We start from the raw sequence: 21279 nt of genomic DNA on the forward strand, positions 1-21279 counted from the left end.
ACGATGCATGGAGGGGATTGGAACCATGGCAATGTAATGATAGGCGATGGAATGAATGTAAAACTAGAGTTCTCTCATGTAAACTATCATATAATTCACAATAAAACATTGAAAAAAAAAATCAACCAACATATAATTCAGCATTAAATTAAAAAAAAAAAAAAGGAAAAGAACCACATGATCATTTAGATTGATCCAGAAAAGGTGCATGAGAAATTTCAATATCCATTCTTTATATAAAAAAACAAACAAACAAATAAGGAACTAAGGAAATTCATCAGCACAATTAAGATTATATATCCAATAGCCAGAATTACTCTCAATGGAGAGATACTAAAAGCATTACCTTTGTGAACAGGAACTAAATAAAGATGTCTTTGATCACTACTTCTACTCAATATTGTGTTGGAAATCTTAGCCAGAGCTATAAGGCAAGATAGGGATATTAAAGGCATCCAAATTGGCAAAGAAGAAGCAAAACTCTTGTTTGCAGATGATATGATCCTATACACAAAAAGTTCCAAAGACTCAGCAAGAAAATTATTGGAACTCACTGAGAGATTCAGCAAAGTGGCAGGGTATAAAATCAACATGCAAAAATTAATCAGATTCCTCTATACTAATAAAGACAGCTCTGAAAAGGAAATTAGGAAAACAATACCACTTACAATAGCCACCCAAAAGATGAAATACTTAGGAATAAATCTAACAAAAGACATACACAAATAAAACTACAAAGAGATTTACCAAAAATAGAAGAATATACCATGCTTATGGATTAGGAAGACTTAACATTGTGAAAATTTAAATACTACCCAAAGCAATCTATAGATATAACCTAATCTCAAACCAGATTCCAACATCAATCTTTAAAGAGATGGAAAAAATGATGACGAACTTTATATGGAGAGGAAAGAGGAGACCTGTGACAAGGACAGCACTGCTTATGAAGAATAAAGTTGGGAGGCCTCTCACAAACAGATCTCAACAATTACTACTGAGCCACAGTGACCAAAAGAGCCTGGTACTGGTACTATTTAAGATACAAAGACCAATGCAACAGAATTGAGAATCCAGTAGTAAATCCACCTATATAGTAGTCAACTGATATTTGACAAAGGTCTAAAACACATTAAATGGAGAAAACATAGTCTCTTCCACAAATAGTGCTGACAAATTGAAAATTGATTTGCAGAAGAATAAAATAAGATCAATACCTCAAACCATATTCAAGAACAAACTCAACATGGATTAAAGGCCTAAATGTAAACCCTAGAACGATAAAGATCACCAATGAAAAGCTAGGGACAAACTTAGGGGTTCTAGTACATGGCATACACACACAATCAAACAGTACAAAAACCATACAAGTAGTAGAAGACAAAATAGCATGACTGGGACCTCCTAAAAATGAGAAACTTACACGCATAAAAATATTTCATGAACAGAGTAAAAAGGGAGTCCACAGACTAGGAAAAAATTTCTAGCAATGACAAATCAGACAAGGGACTAATATCTAAAATTTGTAGAAAACTACAATACCTCTACAAAAAACAGACAAAATGGGCACAGGACATGAACAGACACTTTACCAAGTAAGATATACAAGCAGCGAACAAATATATGAAAAAATGTTCACGCTCATTAGCCATTAGAGATGCAAATCAAAACAACAATGCGATATAATTTCACACCAATATTAACAGCAATGTTTTAAAAAAACACACCCAGAAAACAAAAAATGCTGGTGAGGGTATGGGGATACTGGGACCCTCCTGAATTGCTGGTAAGACTATAAAATGGGTCAACCACTCTGGAGAACGGTATGGTGATTCCTCAGAAAATTGGAAACAGAAATACCTTGTGACCCACCCAGCAACCCCTCTCTACTGGGTATATATCCACAAAAAATACAAGACAGGACACAAGTAGATATATGCACATTGATGTTCACCGCAGCACTATTCAAAATAGATGGACGATGGAGACAAGTGGCCATCAACAGAAGAGTGGATTAATGAACTTTGGTACATGCACACAACAGAGTACTAAGCAATGTTGAAGAATAACGATGAATCTGCAAAATAGCACATAACATGGATGAACCTGGAGGACATTATGCTAAGTAAAATTAGTCAATTACAAAAAGACAAATATTGTATGAGACCATTATTATAAAATTTTACATATTAAAAGATACATTATTTGATCGTTTCCAGGGGTAGGAGGGAGGGGCAAGTCATTCACTGGCTAGAGGATAGACACATGTTAGCTTAGGTGACAGGGAGTGCAATATACAAGAATAATGAAGACAGCTGAAGACACAGGGTGGTGGGCATGAACTGAAAGGGATACTTGTAAATAGTGATATATACACAACCATGGAACAACAGTGGTCTCTGTGTAGATAAGTGGATTGAAACATAGGCTGAACAAGTAAAGGAGGAAGAATCGGATATGTAAGTTTATATGACCCACAAATATGTAAGAGTTTGAAAGAAAAAAAAAAGAAACATTCTTTATGTTTGTTAGGGGTGGGAGGGAAGGGAGCGTAGATCACTGACTACAGGGTAGACACATGTTAACTCAGGTGACAGGGAGGGCAATATACAAGAAAGTGAGGACAATATTTAAGAAGAGGGAAGTTGGCAGAAGAATGATGAAGACAGGTGAAGATATAGGGAGGTATACAAGGGTTAAAGGGGATAGAGGTAAATAGTGATATATACAGTGTTGGAACAACAGTGTTCTGTGGGGAGATACATGCATAGAGACAAATGCTGAAAGGGTATGAGAGGAACAGAGGAATGTGTGTGTTTATGTGTGTATACACACTTGTATATATATAGACACCTGGTGTGGCACTGTAGGATCAGTACAAGACTGCGAAGCACAAGGTCCACAGTTCAAACCAGCTGCTCCTTGGAAACTCGATACAGGGTTGCTATGAGTTGGAAACAACTCAACAGCACTTACCAACAACAACAATATATGTATGTGTGTGTATATATAAATATTTAAATATCCCACATATATACAAGAGTTTGAAAGAGGATATGAGTACCTTTCCTAAAAACACAACTGTGAATATGGGAGATCATGTTGTTGTTGTTGTTGTTGTTAAGTACCGTGGAGTCGGTTCCAACTCATAGCGACCCTGTACAGGGTTCCCGAGGCTGTAAATCTTTATGGGAGCAGAAAGCCTCCTTTTTCTCCCGCAGAACCGCTGGTAGTTTTGAACTGACAACCTTGAGGTTAGCAGGCCTATTCGTAACCACTACACTACCAGAACATACAGTGGGCAAAATGATGAAAATGTCTTAACATATTATCAAACATCTTAAAGCCTGGGGGCTCAGAACTACATCTCAAGAAACACGATAGTCAACTGGCATATCACAGTCCACCACGGCAAAGTTCTACATCCTACTTAGGTGAGTACTGTTGTTGATAAGTGCCGTGGAATTGGCTGAGACTCAAGGAGCAGCTGGTGGGTTTGGACTGCCTACCTGTGGTTCACAGTTCAGTGCAGATCCTACAGTGCCACACCAGAAGTACTATTTAGATGAGTAGTACAGAATATTAAAAGCTCATGTGTGGCCATGTAAAGTACAACTATTGGTCTCTCCATGTGCAGAAGAAAGAAGAGTGAAGAGACCTGAAAGTATTTGGAATCAATTAGTCCAATGGACTAGGAACATATAACAGTTTCTATTACTCTGAAACCAGAAGAATTAGGTGGTGCCCAGCTACTACTACCACCTGTTCTGAAAGGGATCACATTAGAAGGTCCTGGATAGAGAGGGAAAAAAAAAAAAAAAAAAGACCAGGTTTATTGGTCAGAAAGACTATAGGAACCTGAGACTAAGGCTCTTGACCACCCTTCAGGTCTGGAAAGAAACTCAAACTTGTGGCCCTTTTTCAGTCAAACAGATAGATGATAGATAGATAGATAGATAGATAGATAGATAGATAGATAGATAGACAGATAGACAGACAGATAGATAAGAAAGACAGAGGAACTACAATACTAGTAAATAGATAAGATAGACAGAGATAGATAGACAGACAGAGGAACTACAATACTAGTAAATATGGTCACTATGAATGATGAAACAGTCAATCATTCAAAATAAAAAAGGGTACATGTACCTAAGGACAAAGGTGAGAAAGGGCTGGGAAGGTAGGTGTAATGGAAACAGGAGCCACAGGGAGGAAGCGGGATAGCTATTGGTCCATGGAGGGGACTGCAATTGCAAAAATTGAGATGAAACAAAGTGCATTATTTGTTAAATGTAAAACTGCACCACACCAGGACTCTAAGAATGTAATACCCTCTTGGCTTCTTACTTAAGACATTTTGCCCATTTCTTCAGCTGAGGTCTGACTTTATTGTTGTTAAGTGCTGTCGAGTGGTTTCTGACTCATAATGATCCTGTATAAAGGTTTACAAGGAGCAGCTGGTGGGTTTGAACTGCCAACCTTGTGGTTTGCCCAGTGCTAATCCTACAGAGCTACAACGGGAATCTCAATTAACACAAAGCAAATATTTAATAAGTATGACTGAATAAATAAATGAAGACATTTGAATAAATGAAGAAAAGCAAATAATGGGAATTAGCATTTTCTGAGGACCTATTAAGTGATAACATATTAGATTGTTTCCATATATTCAATGGAACAGCCTTTTGAAAAAGTTTTCTATATATCTACTACATGAGTCCTGGTGTGGTGCTGTGGGTTAATACCTTGCATTGCAAAGTTGGTTTGAACTACAAGGTCAGCAGTTCAAGCTCACCAGCCACTCCTCTGAAACCCTATACAGGGTCACTGTGGGTCGGAACTGACTCGACAGCACTTAACACAAACAACAACAACTACATTAAAGAATAGAGGAAGGTAGAGTTAAGAAAGATTAAGTAACTCACTTACATTTTCTGGAGTTTGATTACAAAAACTCTGATTCCAAAGACTGTTCTTAAGAAGAATCAAGAAATAAACATTCTTTAAATCAAGATAATTACCTGTACCACAGAAACAGATGGATGGAGTTCATTGCACTCTGCTTTGTTTTTACAACTGCTAGCCCAGATGGAGTAGGTCTAAAACAAAAATGTAAGGAATAGTTTAAAACGAACAAAAACATAGTCCTTAAAGAGGCATAATTCTCTATTTTTTAAAAGTTTTATTTATTTATAAAACTGTATTTCTTTATGCTATTTAGTAACCGTAGTGAAAACTGCCTGTGGGTTTTATTTGTCACTTGCTTCAATGTGCTAAACATAGGGAAGAGGAAAGAAACAAGCAAAAGTCTGTGCTTATCTGGAAACAGCAATTGTAAGGCTGGGAAGGTTGTTCAAACAAAATAGTTCCCATTAGATTTTTTTCTTCAAATTTCTCAGTACTTTTTAAGTTCCTAACTCTCAGTTATTCTTCATACTAATAAACACACACATATCTAATAAGACCATTAACAAAGATTTTGTCAAAAATATCTGTTATATTCTTATTTCTTAAAATTAATTTGATAGGCTAAATTTTTTGAAAATTAAAATTGTGAAACTTACCAAGAAAGAAACTACTGAAATAAACAATAAAAAATTTGAAACTTTGTTTGAAAAAAGAGGTTCACCCTTTCCTTCAGAAAGTATTTGGCGCTTCTGTAAAGCCAAATAAATGAAAGCAAACAACATTCCATGAAAGACTACCTGGAAAGTAAGGAGACAAAATCTGCCTTAAAGAGCTATTTTCCAAAAAATAGAATAAATATTTGATTAATGGGGAATATAAGTATAAAAGTAAGCATGCTATAAGCTTAAAGGTTTGGAGTTTCTATGAAGTACTTAAACTTCAAGCATGAAACTCCAAGAATGAAATAAAAGCTAATGACAGTTAGAACTCATCATCAGTAGATAAGCAAAAACATCTCACGCAACAAAATGTGATACACTGATTAGTTCTGAGTAGTCTTAGCAGGAAGTAAAGAAATAATGACAATTTAAGAAAGAAAGATCAGATACGTCCTTTAAAATGCACGGCACAATTTAAGTGTACTCAATAAGATAAAAAAACGTTTCATATTGGTCCCTTTAGTCAAATAAAATAAACAAAATACCATTAAGATCATAATTTAAAAGAGTGTGGGGGGGGGGAGTGGACCAGTAAGCATGTAAGGTGTCCTTTTTAAACAAAGACTTCACATGGATTTTAAAGGTCTATCATATCATAATAGACTGCTCTATTAGTTAAGAGTCCTGGAGTGACGCTGCAGGATAAGCCCTGGACCGCTAACCTCTGGGTTGGCCATTCAAACAAGCCAATTGCTCTTTGGAAAACCAATGCAGAGTCACTATGAGTCAGAACCAAGTAGATGGCACTTAACAACAATGAGAAAGTTGAGAGTTTAAGATTATTTGATGTCAATACTTTAGCAAAGCTTTCATTTTTCATTTATGCTTTTGAAATGCAATGTAGTACACTGGAAAGATCATAGAGCACAGGAAATCAGAAATGGCATAGAAAATAGCTTTCAGAAAATATTTGCTGACTAACAAAAAGAGGCTCTGGTAGCGTAGTGGTTACGAATCGGGCTGCGAACCTTAACGTCAGCAGTTCGAAACTACCAGCTGCTCCGTGGGAGAAAGATGAGGCTTTCTGCTCCCGTAAAGATTTACAGCCTCGGAAACCCTGTACAAGTCGCTATGGGTCAGAACTGACTCCACGGCACTTAACAACAACAACAAAAAGGAATGAGTAAAAGAAAAGAAAGAAGGTAAACACCGAAGAGAGGTAATTAACATCTATTGTCTATATTTTCCAAAAGATGTGGTAAAAGTTTTATGTCTTCTTTGCCAATTGAAGGTTGTGGCTGTGTGCTATCCAATCAATTCTGACTCACAGTGACCCTACAGGATAGAGTAGAACTGTCCCATAGGGTTTCCTAGGCTGTAATCTTTATGGGAACAGATTGCCAGATCTCTTCTCCCTTGGAGCAGCTACTGGGTTAGAACTGCCCTATCTGGCTAACAGCCAAGATTTTAGCCATTATGTCATCAGGGCGCCTTCCTTCAAGGTACAAGTACAAGGACTCAACCTCAACAGTGCTCTCTGCACACTTCCACTCAAAATCTATGCTGTACCCAAGTAAAAGTAGCAATCTTGAGTTTTAAACTTGATCACAGAAGTCTGGTTGTTATGACTTCTTCCTCTAATGGAATCTTCATAACACCAACACAGAGGACACATATTGGCATTCAATAAATACTGTTTTAAATGGCTGAATTATTTATCTTATGGAGCACCTATAAATCAAAATTATAACTCAAGTAAAACTCATTTGTAAACAAAATTTTCCATTATTTTCCTGTTGATACAGATACACAAACCCTTTCCCTGCTATAAAATAAAGGGGGTGAGGGTCACCCATAATTGCATTGGTTCATCAAATCAACATGTTCCATATTTTCAATCTAATAAAAAGATTAAAATTTCCCAGATAATTTAAAAAAATTATAATTAGTAATGGCAAAAGATCAAAAGGTAAATACATACATAACGGTCTAACCTCCATCGGAACCACCATTCATACACATTTCCTTTCAGTTCAAAACACTTGGACAATGGCCAAAGAGAAAAGATCTTCTCAAATGCACCCTAAGAAATCCAGAAAATAAAGTGAGATGGTCCAAGTCAATCCTTGCTTTACAATACTACTATAAACTATTCTTCCCTAAAGTTAGGATTATTCACAATTTGTAACAGATTTATTTCATTTGAAAATTCAAATTTTTTTTACCATATCAATAAGGACGACTTAAAACTGTAACTTTCACTTCACATGAAAGGGTATTGAGACAATGTGAAAGTAACAAAACCTTGACAACTAGAAAATTATTCCATTTAAAGTATTTAATCCAGTACATACAACAACTACTATTTACCAATCAAAATACAAAAAAGGTTTCACAGGTAACACGGTATCAATATTCTAAAGAATGATTGTTAAGGCTAAAATATTGTTTTCTTTTAATAAATGTCCTTTTAAGTCTATAATTAAATATTTGAGTTAAGAGAATCCTCTTAGTCAGTCACTTTACTCAATCAACCATATCCAAAATGCATTACCAGACTTTGAAACAAAATTTACAATTACTCTGGTCAAGCTAGTGAATGGTACTCTATTATTAATCCTGGAAAGTCTGGGAATGAAGGGGCAGAAGTCTTGAGTGTATTCCTGCACACCAATGAAGTCTTTCAAAGAAGAGAACAAAACCCTCACTTTCCAGGCTGAAGAATAATGACAAACTCTATTACAGAGGACCATTCTTAGACTTAATGTCACAGCTTAAAAAATGTAGCATCATCATTTAAGGAAAAGGCAATTAAAAAACAAAGCAAAAGTATTAAAATAATACTACATTTTAAGTACTGCTAAACCTTTAGGTCAGAAGAATTTTATTATTTTAATAAAATAGAACATTATTAATTTAACCACAGAATTCCAAAGGCAAACAGAATATTAAAAATAGGTTTTATAAAAATCTTGTCATTAAGTGCTGTCGATTCAGTTCCAATTCATAGTAACTATGTATAGAGTTTCCAAGGAACAGGTCTGGTGGGTCTTAATTGCTGATCTTATGATTCACAGTCCAGTGCTTACCCTAGAGCACCACACCGCGAGTCCAAAATTTACACCCCATAAGATTACGAAGTTGCAGTCTCAAGTACTTATAAACCACACATATATACACCATCTGTCATTATGATCGATTAAGTCATATTTTTGTTATTGTTAGCACCATCCAGTTGGTTACAATGCATTGTAACCTTGTAAAGGGTTTCCAAGGAATGTCTGGTGGGTTAGAACCACTGACCTTTCGGTTAGCAGTCCAGTGCTTATCCTACAGTACCACACCAGTACTCCATACAGATACTGATATAATCTGTTGTTAATTGCCAATGAATCGATTCTGACTCATAGCGACCCTGCATAGGGTTTCCAAGGAGCGACTGGTGAGCTTGAACAGTTGACCTTGTGGTTCAAACCAACCTTGTAGTTTAGAGCATTAACCCACCACTCTAAACCAGATTATCTATTATATGTGATCGTACAGAACATATATGAGGGTGTTTTTTAAAGTATTGCAACAACAACAACCTTTATTAAACAAATATCAAAATGTGAAGCTACTGTTTCGTAAGATATCTTCTGGTTAGGTCTATACACTTCTGAATACAGTGCTTCCATTAATTCTTCGCTGAAGCATTCCGCATGCTTTCATTTACAGCACATCAAGATGGCAGTTTTGGTATGCTCAAGGGACTCAAACTGCGTTCCTCAGTGTGTCAAGCATTGAACTATTAATACAAAGGTCAGTGGTTTGAAGCTACCAGTCACTGTGCAGGAGAAAGATGAGGTTCTCTACTTCCATAATAATTTACAGCCTTGGAAACCCTAGTCTGTCCTATAGGGTCAAAATAAATCAGAATAAACGTGATGGTGGCGGGGGTTTGAGTTTTGAAAACAAAAAAGAAGTTTGAAGGGGTAAAAGCATGGCTGTAGGGTGGATGGGGTAAAACTTCCCAACAAAATCTTCCTAGAACCATCCCCTTGTTACATAGCCGGTACACTGTCATGACAGAAAAACCTTCTTTGGCACAACTTACTGCCCTTTTTCTCATCCATGTGATATTCCATTTTCTTAACAGTTCTTCACAAGATCTTGTGATTGTCCTGTATTTTTCAAGAAAATCTATCAAGAATGCACCTTTGGAATCCTAAAGCCGTAACCTTGAGCTGACCTCTCTGCTTTGATTTTAACTGGCTCAGCAGATCCCCTGGGAAGCCATTGCTCTTAATGAAGGCACCCCAATGAGACTAAGTGTATTACTGATAAATTTTGTATGCAGCCATACATTAATGATAAAGACCATTAAACACATATTGTTTGGAGTAAATCAGTGCATGTATGAGCTAGAACTATAGTAGCAATACTTTTTGACTCACCTTTGTCTCTAGAGTATATGCATATGCCTCTAATTAAAAACTTTATTTTTAATTAAAAATTTTATTTCTTATATATTCTACAAACACACATTTATTGATTACTTGCTTTGTGCAAGACACTGGACTATATACTTTTTTCCTCCTATGGTCAACACTGACCCAAACAGGGATACCAACTCAGTATGTCTACTGAGCCTCTAGACGAGCTTTTGTTCTTTTCCTCAAGGACACCCACAGAGTGTTGGGAATTTTAATGAGTACTTCTTAAAGTGGTTGTTACTGCTACCTAGCTATTTATGTTTACACATTTGCATGCTGTTTTCTTATTATTTATTTCCTATAAAAAACCTTAGATGTCAGGCAAAAATAGACACATTACATATTTCTAAATATAAAAATAAGTATAAAAGCCTATTAAAAACAAAAATATTGAAACAAATTAAAACAACTCAACTTTATGACAACACTCATACACATGCTCTTCTTATCGGGCATTTATACCTGAAGCAGCCAGGGGTAAAACAGAAAGGGTTGGAGAGCAAACTGCAGAACATGACAGTCTAGGCATTCAAATTAAAATATTTTACTATAAATAACATAAAAATCATTGGCATCTAGTTGATCCTGACTCAAAGCCATCCTATGGGACACAGTTGTTGTTATGCACCGGTTCCTACACATAGTGACCCCTGTATAGGGTTTCCAAGGCTGAAAATCTTTATGGAAGCAGAAAGTCTCATCTTTCTCCTATGAAGTGACTAGTAGGTTTGAACTGCTGACCCTGTGGTTTGAAGGTCAGTGCTTATCTTACAGAGCCACCTTGCTCTTCAGAGGACAGAGAAGACTTGCCCCAAAGAGTTTCCAAGGCTTTAATCTTTATAGAAACAAACTGTCACATCTTCTTCCAGAGGTTGTTGGGTTCAAACCACTGACCTTTTGGTTGGCAGGTGAACATTTACCTGCTGTGTCACTGGGGCTCCTAATAAATAATACACTGCCCTAACAATAGATCTGGAGTCCTGGTTGATGCTGTAAGTTAATGCACTAGACCTTCTAAGTCGGTTTGAACTGCAAGGTTGGTGGTTCAAGCTCACCAATCGCTCCTTGGAAACCCTCTACAGGGTCACTATGGGTCAAAATTGACTTGACGGCACTTAACAACAGCAAATAGTACATGTACCTGACAGTTTGAGCAGGCAGAATTTTACACCCCTGTTGAAAATAACAGAAAATTTCAACTAAGAGTAGGGGGATAAAGCTTAAAGTTAGAAAAATGACCAAAAAAAATAAGCTTATTACATATGTACAATCCTTTCAGCTTCTAAGTTCATTTTATTAAATTTTACTGTATAGAGTTATATATTAAAAAAATCAAGACACACTTTGCTGTAATGAATAATGCACAAACCAAGTAGCAAGTTCTGTCAAGCGAATTTTGATTTCCACTTAAGAGTAGTGTCTTACAAGAGGCGTTCAAAAAATGTTTGATTGATCAAAGTCAAGTAAAATGGTTCTTCAACTACTGCCAAAGGAAGAACTTAAAACTGTGCTTACAACAAAAACAGTGACACCAAAAGTGGATAGGTCTCAAAAGAACTACACTGAGTAGTCAACTGCAGAATGACACTTTGATTATAGTCATTAAAACAGGAAGCTAAAAAAGCTATGTCGCTTCTCACATACTTTAATCTGGATTTAATAGATTTGAACTTTAAAATAAAATGTAAATGGAAAAACTGTACAAACCTGAGAATATGCCAAAAAACATATACAAAACAGCAAGAAGGCTAGTTTCAACAGTAAGCCAAAATGCCAGAGACAATTTCCTGAGAGAGAAAATATATGAATTAACTAAGAAATGTAAGTTGACATTAGAAAACACATTACATTATTAATATTCTCTACATTAAAGCATTTATGTGCTGCACAGTTCTTTAAAATGACTGTTATTGTGAAATGCCATCAAGTCAATTCCAATGCATAGTAACCCTCTGTAGTTTCTGAGGCTACGCATCTTTACAGGACAGAAAGCCTCATCTTTCTCCTGCAGCTTATACATAATGTATATGTATTTAGGTAGCATAGGTAAGAAGTAGGGCAAAAAGGAAAAAACAGGTATTTAAAGATCCTTATTACAAATCAGTCCAAAACATACATAATATCCTATACACTTACATTCATTTACTGTAAGTATATTTGAAAATGCTTCCTGGATTTAATTACACCTATTCATTCTTGGGAGTACTGGTGTGGCGCTGCAGGATAATACACTCAACTGCAAGGGCTGTTTGAACTGCAAGATCGATGGTTGAAACTCACCAGCCACTCCTTGGAAACCCAATACAAGGTGGCTATGAAGTAGGAATGGACTCGACAGCACTTAACTACAATATATTATTGAAGGCTTATGGTGGCTCTGTGGGATAGGCACTGGACTGTGAACCACAGGTCAGTGACTTGAGCCCACCAGCCGTTCTGTGGGAGAAAGGTGCTCCAACAAAAATTTATAGTTTCGGAAACCCTATGCAAGGTCGCTATGAGTTGGAGCAGACTCATTGGCATACTTAGCAACAATATTCATCACTGAAAGTTTTAACAAAGTTTTGGAGTAATATGTTAAATATAATTCTAACAAACACTTATGTTGGATAAACTTAATACTTATTAAACATTAAAGTTCCAAGGGGAGAGCTTAAATGTCCTAATAGACTAGGAGGTAAGATATATTTTAATATAGGCATGTTCAAAATTATATACTCAAAGTTAGTACATGTTGGCTGTTCAATTGGTTAATAAGCTGAGTAGTATAAGCAATCGGACTACAGAGACTATTCAAAAACACTACTGGACTACATATTGGCATTTGGAACACAACTATTTCCTTAAAAAATTACTTGATATTATAATTGAAGTCAATGGAAAAAATATTTTTAATACATGAAATTTCATTAGAAGAATAAATTTAATACCTTAAAAAACTTTTTCAAAAAAGGGAAGGTTTTATTTGAATGATATGATCTTGAGAATAAAAAGCATTAAGATAAATATATCTGGCCTCAGTTGGAACACTATTGGTAAATGACTATGGGGAATTTGAAAATGGAACTGTCTTGGACACTCAGGTTACTTCAGGTGTACAACAGGATAATAACAATTGCCTACAGCTTTGCCTAGAATATCAACTATATTCACATTTTAAACTTCGATATAAAAAGTCTTTTTGCAAATGAGTTTACTCAATATCTCAAAATGTAAGCAATCAAATAAAAGCAGAGCTGCTAAGACTGAAACATAGTAAAGGAACCTGGAGCCCTACTTGGCTTTTGTTTCCTTAGCAAGTTCTTATCTCTTCTATGTCCTGCCATTCTGGCTCAATACAACACAATCTGAAAACAGCTGCATTACTTAATATGAAAAATGGCTTTGAAAATTTTTTTAGAAAGGAAAAAAACACATACATACAAAATAAGTAGAAAATATTATTCTTCACTAAGTCATACTACTTTAATTAATTGGCTGTAGTATCTTAGAAATGTGTTTTAAGAACAAAATCTCAAAACGTCAAACTATACATAAAAATAAACTCAATATAAATAATGGCCTTTGGTAACTAAAAGAAATTTAATACACTGAAAGAATGTAGTCATTAACATTAGTAGGAGAGTATAGTTACCATTTGCTTTTTTCTGGATTATCTGTGGCCACAGTGCTAAAGTAACGTAGATGATCATGAACCATACAGTTACCAAGGGGACAAAGTAATAGAATTGGTAAGGCTGATCCATTACTATACATAACACCACTACCAGGAAATTGAGACGAAATAAGACCTATTAAAAAAAAGGGAAGAAAATGGTTTTCATTCCAGGTATACATAAAAAACAAAGTCAGTTTTTGTCTGAGAGAATGTTTATTTAAGATTAAAATGATAGCTGTAAGAAAATACTTTATTAATGTACAAAATTACATTTGTTCTACAGTCACTGTAAAGAGTTGAATTTAAAATATTTATGCAGCATTACATTAACTAAACCCCAGCATGTCCTCTAGCTATATTTTTCAGCTTGCTAAATGTAAGAAAGGAAGGGGAAACCTTCTTCCTAGGGCTACAATTTATATGCAGATATAAGACTACCACAACAAAAGGGTGTCCATTTCATCTCTTACTTGATAATGATTTATACCATTTGGGATTAAACTGAAGGTAGTCATATATACAGAATAATATTCAAATTTTAAAAGTGTTTGTGAGTTTTCTAACAAGTCATTTTGGCAATTAGTGTGATATTATTCAAAGCACGCAGGATGTGAGCAGCTTTGTATTAGACTCTGAGGAGTCCTGGTTGTGTACTGGATTATGAGCCGGGCTGCTGCTAACTTCAAGGTCAGGAGTTGCATTTTACCAATTGCTCCACGGGAGAAAGATGACATGAGGCTTTCTGCTCCCATAAATATTTACAGCCTCAGAAACCCTAGACAGGGTTACTACCAGTCAGAATTGACTCAACAGCACTAACAACAATGTCATATTTATATATACATCACTTACTATGTTATCTTGGGTAAATTATTTAATCTCTCTGAACCTCAGTTTCTGGTCTGTGACTATGATGACAACAATTCAGGTTTGTAATGAAGAATGATGTTTAGAAATTCCCTGGCACAAGGCAGAAACTTAATGAATACTAATCCAGTCCTCAGAGAAAGAAAACATGGCATATTTTAACAATTTCAGATTGTAACTGTATATATTTCTACAAAAAAGTGAATCAGCAATGTTGGCCCTTATGTACTAGTATTTTTATTATATATTCAACTAAATTGTTTTCCCTTCTCTCATAATAGATAATTTATCATGAATTATTAAACACAGAACCCAGAAATAACAATTTTAGAGTGTTATTCATAAATTTAAATTACTTATTATCCTATAATGACTGTATTTATGTTTGTGAACAGTGAGGCAGAAAAGCACATTGAATCAAGAGAAAAAGAAAACTGAATGCATTCCTACCTGACAAACTCTATGGATTCCAAAGTCTCCTTTGATCCAAAAGTATGAAAAATGCCCATAACCTGTCTGAAACAGATACGCAGCAACCAGAACTCGAATGTGCATGTACACAGGCAAAAACTGTGGACATAAGTAAAAATGTTGGCATTAACATATGTCTTGAATTATAACAACAACTACATTTATAGTAGCTCATCATCATTTGGTATCAGCTCAATGAAAACACTTATTCTCAAAAGTGAGAATTAGGCATTATCACAGGAGTTAAAAAACAAAGTTAAGTACTGCTAATGCGACTTTAAGTTTGAATTTCCAAATACCCAAAATGAGACTATTGTCTTCTCCTCCTTCAAAGGGTTCTTGTAAGGAATGAGGAAGCTATAAATGTATGGCAATTTCAACAACAACTTGCACCTAGTTAGAATTCAATATATGATAGCTACAATCATTTATCACCATATGTCCTAAATAAAAAAGCTCTCATATTTCCCCAAAGATGAAAAATAAAATAAGCAAAAATCCCACATTTTGACCACTGTATATACAGTTTAGAGTTACAAGTAAAAGCCACATGATTACTTAAAATAATTCATTTAAGAAACACATGTAAACAAACTTTAAAAATATTATTCCCCCCCACTCTTGTTATTAGACAATTTTATTTTCAACTCCTACACCAGTGTATTTATCACCACTACGTCCCTTAGAATGATATATCATGAATTTTCAGAGCTTCGCATCATCACTTCTAGCATGAATGAAATACCAACTTGTTTAGAATCTCCATAAAATGGGAGTCACTGGATTCGTTCTCATTTACATATCCACTGGTCCTTTAGGTGAATATTAATGATCCTCACAACATAATTAAAAGGGCTGCTCAGTGACATTCAACTCTCACAATTATACAGTCATTTGCTATTGTTAGGTGCCATTGGGTCAGTACCAACTCATAGCGACCCTATGTACAACAGAACAAAACACTGCCAGGTCCTGGACCAACCTCACAATCATTGCTATGCTCAACGGGCTCAAGCCCATCGATGCTGCCACTCTGCCAATCCATCTTGCTGGGGGTCTTCCTCTTTTTCTCTGACCCTCCACCTTACCAAACATGACATCCTTCGCCAGCAAGTGGTTCCTTCTGACAATAGGTCTGAAGTATGAGAGACGAAGTCTGGCCATCCTGGCTTCTAAGGAGCACTCAGCCTGTATTTCATCCAACACAGATCTATTTGTTCTTCTGGCTGTCCATGGTAGATTTAATATTGCCCTCCAACACCATAACTCAAATGCATCAATTCTTCTCTGGTCTTCCTTATTCACTGTTCAACTTTCACATGCATATGAGGTTATTACAAATATCATGGCTTGAGTCAGGCACACCTTAGTCCTCAAACTGACATCTTTGTTCTTTAAATCCTTAAAAAAGAAAAGAAAAAAAAAACCTGTGCAGCAGATTTGTGTAATGCAATATGCTGTTTGATTTCTTGACTGCTGCTTCCATGAGTGTTGAAGGTTGATCCGAGAAAAATGAAGTCTTTGACAACTTCAATCTTTTCTCTGTTGTAAGAATGCTGTTTATTGGTCCAGTGGTGAGGATCCTTGTTTTCTTTATATTGAGATGCAATCCATACCAAAGGCTTTGATCTTCATCAGTATTTTAAGTCTTCACTTTCAGCAAACAAGTATCATCTTCTCCAATCCTGATGCCACGTTTTGCTTCATATAACCCAGCTTCTCGGATTATTTGCTAGGCATACAGGTTGAACAAGTATGGTGAAAGAATACAACCCTGGCACACACCTTCCCTAATTTTAAACCATTCAGTCTTCCCTTGTTCTGTTTGAACAACAGCTTCATGGTTTATGTACAGATTCCTCATGAGCACAATTAAATTTCCTGGAATACTCATACTTCGTAATGTTGTCCATAGCTTGTCATGATCCACACAACTGAAAGCCTTTGCATAGCCAATAAAGCACAGGTAAACATCTAAGGAGCTCTGGTAGTGCAGTGATTATGAATCTCACGGTCAGCTGTTCCATGGGAGAAATATGAGGCTTTCTGTTCCCGTAAAGATTTACAGCCTCGGAAATCCTGTACAGTGTTGCTACTGAGTGTCGGAACTGACTCCACGGCACATAACCACCACCAAACATCTTTCTGGTATTCTCTGCTTTCAGCCAAGATCCATTTGACGTCAGCAATGACATCCCTCGTTCCACGGCTTCTTCTGAATATGGCTTGAACCTTTGGAAGTTCTCTGTCAATGTATGCTTGCTGCCATTTATGTATTATCTTTAGGTAAAACTTTACTCGCATGGGATATCAAAGATATTGTCCGATGATTTCCACATTCTGTTGGGTTACCTCTCTTGGAATCGTCACAAATACAGATCTCTTCCAATCATGGAAGTTATTTATGAACTCTCAAAAAGCAAAAATAAAAAACCACAACAGCATACTATATCATCTACTCTATACTGTAATATATATCTCTCAATGTTAAATTCATACTGTTTTAGCTATGTTTGATATAAATTTTATTTTTAAAAGCATTTTTATACCTATAATTTCAAACTGCCAGGTCACCTGTATTATTTTAATGTTCTCTGGAATTTTGAGTTTCTATTTTAGCATAAAAACACGGCACAACTAAAGTTTAACATGCTGTTGTTAAGTGTCATTGAGTCAATTTAGACTCATAGTGACTCTGTGTAGGGTTTCTGAGGAGTGGCTGGTAGGTTTGAACCACTGATCTTGTGGTTAGCAGTCCAGTAGTTTACTCAAAATATAAACATTAAGATTTTTGTTGTTTTATGCCATGGGATTTATTCTAACTTTCAATTAATGACTATACATAGCAGAGTAGACTTGCCCCATGGGGTTTCTTTATGGGGCTGATGGTGCAGTGATTATGCAAGCTCACTGCTAACCATAAGGACACAATTTGAACCTGCCATTACTCTGCAGAAGAAAGATGTGGTGGTCTGCCCCCGTAAAGACAGCCAAGATGACAGCCTTGAAAATGCCATGGTGAAGACATACCCTGTTTAGTCCTGGTGTGGTGCTGTACGATAAGCACTGGACCACAAGTTTGATTTTAACCACAAGGTCAGTGGTTCCAACTCACGAACTGCTCCTCGGAAACTGCATCGCTGTGAGTTGGAACCAACTCTATAGCACTTAACAACAACATAGTGTCACTGTGGTTGGAATCCACCAGGAGATGCAGATCACCATGACTTTGCTTCTGCAGAGTAATGGCTGACCTCCTGTCAGAGGCAGAGTGCCTTTACCCTTGTGTGACCTATACTCTTTACAGTAAGATGAATCAAACAAACAAACTGCCATCAAGTCGATTCTGACTCACGGTGACATTGTATAGGGTTTCTGAGACTAATCTTTATGAAAGCAGTCTCAACTTTTTCCCCTGGAGCAACTGGTGGGTTTGAACTACTGACTGTGGTTAGCAGCACAATGCTTAGCCCACAGGGCTACCGGGCTCCTACATTAAGATTAAACCAAAAACCAAACCCACTGCCATCAAGTTAATTCTGACTCAGAGACTCTACATAGAGTTTTAGAGAGGAAGCCTTTATGGGAGCAGACAGCTCATCTTTCTTCCATGATGTTGCTGGTGGGTTTGAACCAGTTAGCAGTCTAGTGCTTATCCTACAGTGCCACCACAGCTAGTCATAACAGTTACAATTTTTAACGAATACTAAAGAACCTAGTTCCAAAATATGTAATAACCCATGGAGATAGTTAATTTTAACCACGAAAATCCTATACAAAAGAACTAGAATATTTTAATCTGTTATAACAAATGATTTGCTAATGAAAAGTATGCTCATCCCAAACAGAGATTTTTTTTTTTCTTTTTTAATTGTAATTTAGAAAGTATTGGAATGTATTCCAAAATGTGGTAGCAAACTAGTTTGGCAAATGATAATAATAGGAAGCTAAAATGCCTTCATTCTTTTATTACCTAAGTCCCTTTGGAATCAGTGAATTGAAGAACTCTGCCATTAACTCTTCATATCTAATTTAAAAATAAAAGCAGTAGTATCATTTTTTATGATACTATTAATTATGTATCTAGGTGACATTTTCTTTAAAAAAGTTTCTCCCCCAAATTAAGTGAGCCTTTATTCTTGTGTCAGAGAAATTCTAGGATTCAGTTTTTGTCTTCATTCACCACTTAGAGAATATGCTGGCTATATCTGAAACATTCTGAGCTGGACTTATAAACTGTCCTACTATCTCCAGTTCACCTATTCTCAAATTGCTTTCACTCTACAGCCTCTTTCATAACTACTCAAATTCACTCTCTCTCACTCAGCTGCAGTGTCACAGCTACCACAAATACACACACCACAGCCATATATTGTCTGTAAAAATTATAGTGCATTACTCTGCCATCTAGCCTTTAAATCATTTATAAAATCTTCAATAATTTTTTTAAAAAGTAAATGGTGGTGGTGGTGGTAGTGTGCTGTGGAGTTGGTTCCAACGTACAGCAACCTTGCTGTATATCTTTATATAGGGTTTCCGAGGCTGTATATCTTTAAGGGAGCAGAGAACCTCATCTTTCTCCTGTGGAACAGCTAGTAGTTTCGAACTGCTGACCTTGAGGTTAGCAGCCTGACTCATAACCACTGCACTACCAGAGCTCCTTAAACAGTAAATAGACTTAATGAATATAATCATTATTTTCAAATCTTAAGCGTTATCTTAAAAACAGCCCAGTAATAATATTTACCTTCTTCATTGCTGCCATGAAAATTTAAAAATACTCCTTTCTGGGCAAAACTCCACTAAGTCTCTCAACTTATCAATGATTCAACTCCAGTTGATAAGCATGCACTTTATACAAGCAAGTAGAGTGCTAAAAAGAAATTCGATACTCCCCAAATTTTGAGTGAATTTCTTAATTATTTTATAGAAAGTAGTTTAGTCTTATTTGAAACAACTTAGGTAAAAAGTGGTTACAAGAAGATACCAAGGTACACACTCAAAAGCATTATTTTAAGCAAAATGCAGCAAAATGTTACAACTCCGATTGAATGCATTTTGTTAATATTTCTGCCATATGCAAGGTAGACACAGAGCATGAGAACCAAAAGTCCTTTATGACACCAAGGGAAAAGGAAAAAAGATGTTCGCCCAGTAGGCACTAGTGACCAGCAGGAAGAGTTCCCCAGCATGTTGTTGTTGTTAGGTGCCATCGAGTCGGCACTGACTCACAGCGACCTTATGTACAGCAGAACAAAACAATGTCTGATCCTGGGACAACCTCACTACTGTTGCCACACTTGATTCCATTGATGCTGCCACCTGGCCAATCCATCTCGTTGGGGGTCTTCCTCTTTTTCTCTGACCCGCCACTTTACCAAGGATGATATCCTTCTCTAGTGACTGTTCCCTCCTGACAATATATCGAAAGTATGAGAGATGAAGTTTCGCCATCTTGGCCTCTAAGGATCACTCTGGCTGCACTTCTTCCAAAACAGATCTATTGGTTCTTTTGTCAGCCCACGGCGCTTTTAGTATTCTCTGCCAACACCATAACTCAAAGGCATCAATTCTTCTACAATCTTCCTTATTCACTGTCCAGCTTTCCCAGCATGGGAGGTAATATTTAGGAAGTCACACCCTGCATGTGTACAATGGCATTCATTTGTGTCTGAGGGCATAATCTTAATTTGACCATCAGGGCAAAAGATTTAGGTTTCTAAAATGTAAAAATAATAAAAGGGAGAAAAAAATGTATAAAAACAGTTGACCAAACTTCCTAAAATGCAGCTACGGGAAGAATCTAAAATACAACATTCTGATTTCTTTTGATAGTAACTGCCTAGTCTAAATCTTTGCAATGAAGTGTCATCTACAGAGCTTCTTCATAACTCTCAGCTAGTTGTTCAACAAGATAAGAACTAATATCTTTAGATTATTAGCTGTTTCTATAATATTAACCCTTCTGTGACCTGTTGGGCATATCACTCACCAATATTTTCAGCCTCTCAGGCTTCTCAGGAAATCACGATCCCAGTTATAGTACATGCTACTACCTGGTGGGGAGCTGTTTAACTGCAAGAATCTGAAGAAAGGGTTTCTTTCCACCAATGTTACCACCAGAGTCCACCTGGGACATATGTATCCCAAACAACTCTATCAAAATCCTGAGTGCCTCAAAAGTTTTTTCTCATGATTTCAGCATACCCTCCATTACTGAAAGCAAGTGGTGTCAACA

At 36.3% G+C, this 21279-nt stretch overlaps 1 protein-coding gene across 2 annotated transcripts in view; it reads right to left on the bottom strand.

Annotated features, from left to right (window-relative positions):
• CASD1 (CAS1 domain containing 1) overlaps window positions 1-21279 on the bottom strand; it is a 102057-nt gene that overhangs the window by 6415 nt on the left and 74363 nt on the right. The window contains exons 11-16 of one of the 2 annotated variants that reach the window (XM_006834284.1): window positions 15021-15140; window positions 13680-13836; window positions 11753-11832; window positions 7552-7653; window positions 5568-5708; window positions 5025-5102 (exon numbers count right to left, since the gene is read on the bottom strand). In XM_006834284.1, the coding sequence (XP_006834347.1) occupies window positions 5025-5102; window positions 5568-5708; window positions 7552-7653; window positions 11753-11832; window positions 13680-13836; window positions 15021-15140 (678 nt within the window). Of the gene's footprint in view, window positions 1-5024; window positions 5103-5567; window positions 5709-7547; window positions 7654-11752; window positions 11833-13679; window positions 13837-15020; window positions 15141-21279 lie in introns of both variants that reach the window. The other variant, XM_006834285.1, reaches the window with a different exon arrangement.

The sequence above is a fragment of the Chrysochloris asiatica genome, unplaced genomic scaffold (genome assembly GCF_000296735.1).
Source record: "Chrysochloris asiatica unplaced genomic scaffold, ChrAsi1.0 scaffold00010, whole genome shotgun sequence".
NCBI classification, from domain to species: domain Eukaryota; kingdom Metazoa; phylum Chordata; class Mammalia; order Afrosoricida; family Chrysochloridae; genus Chrysochloris; species Chrysochloris asiatica.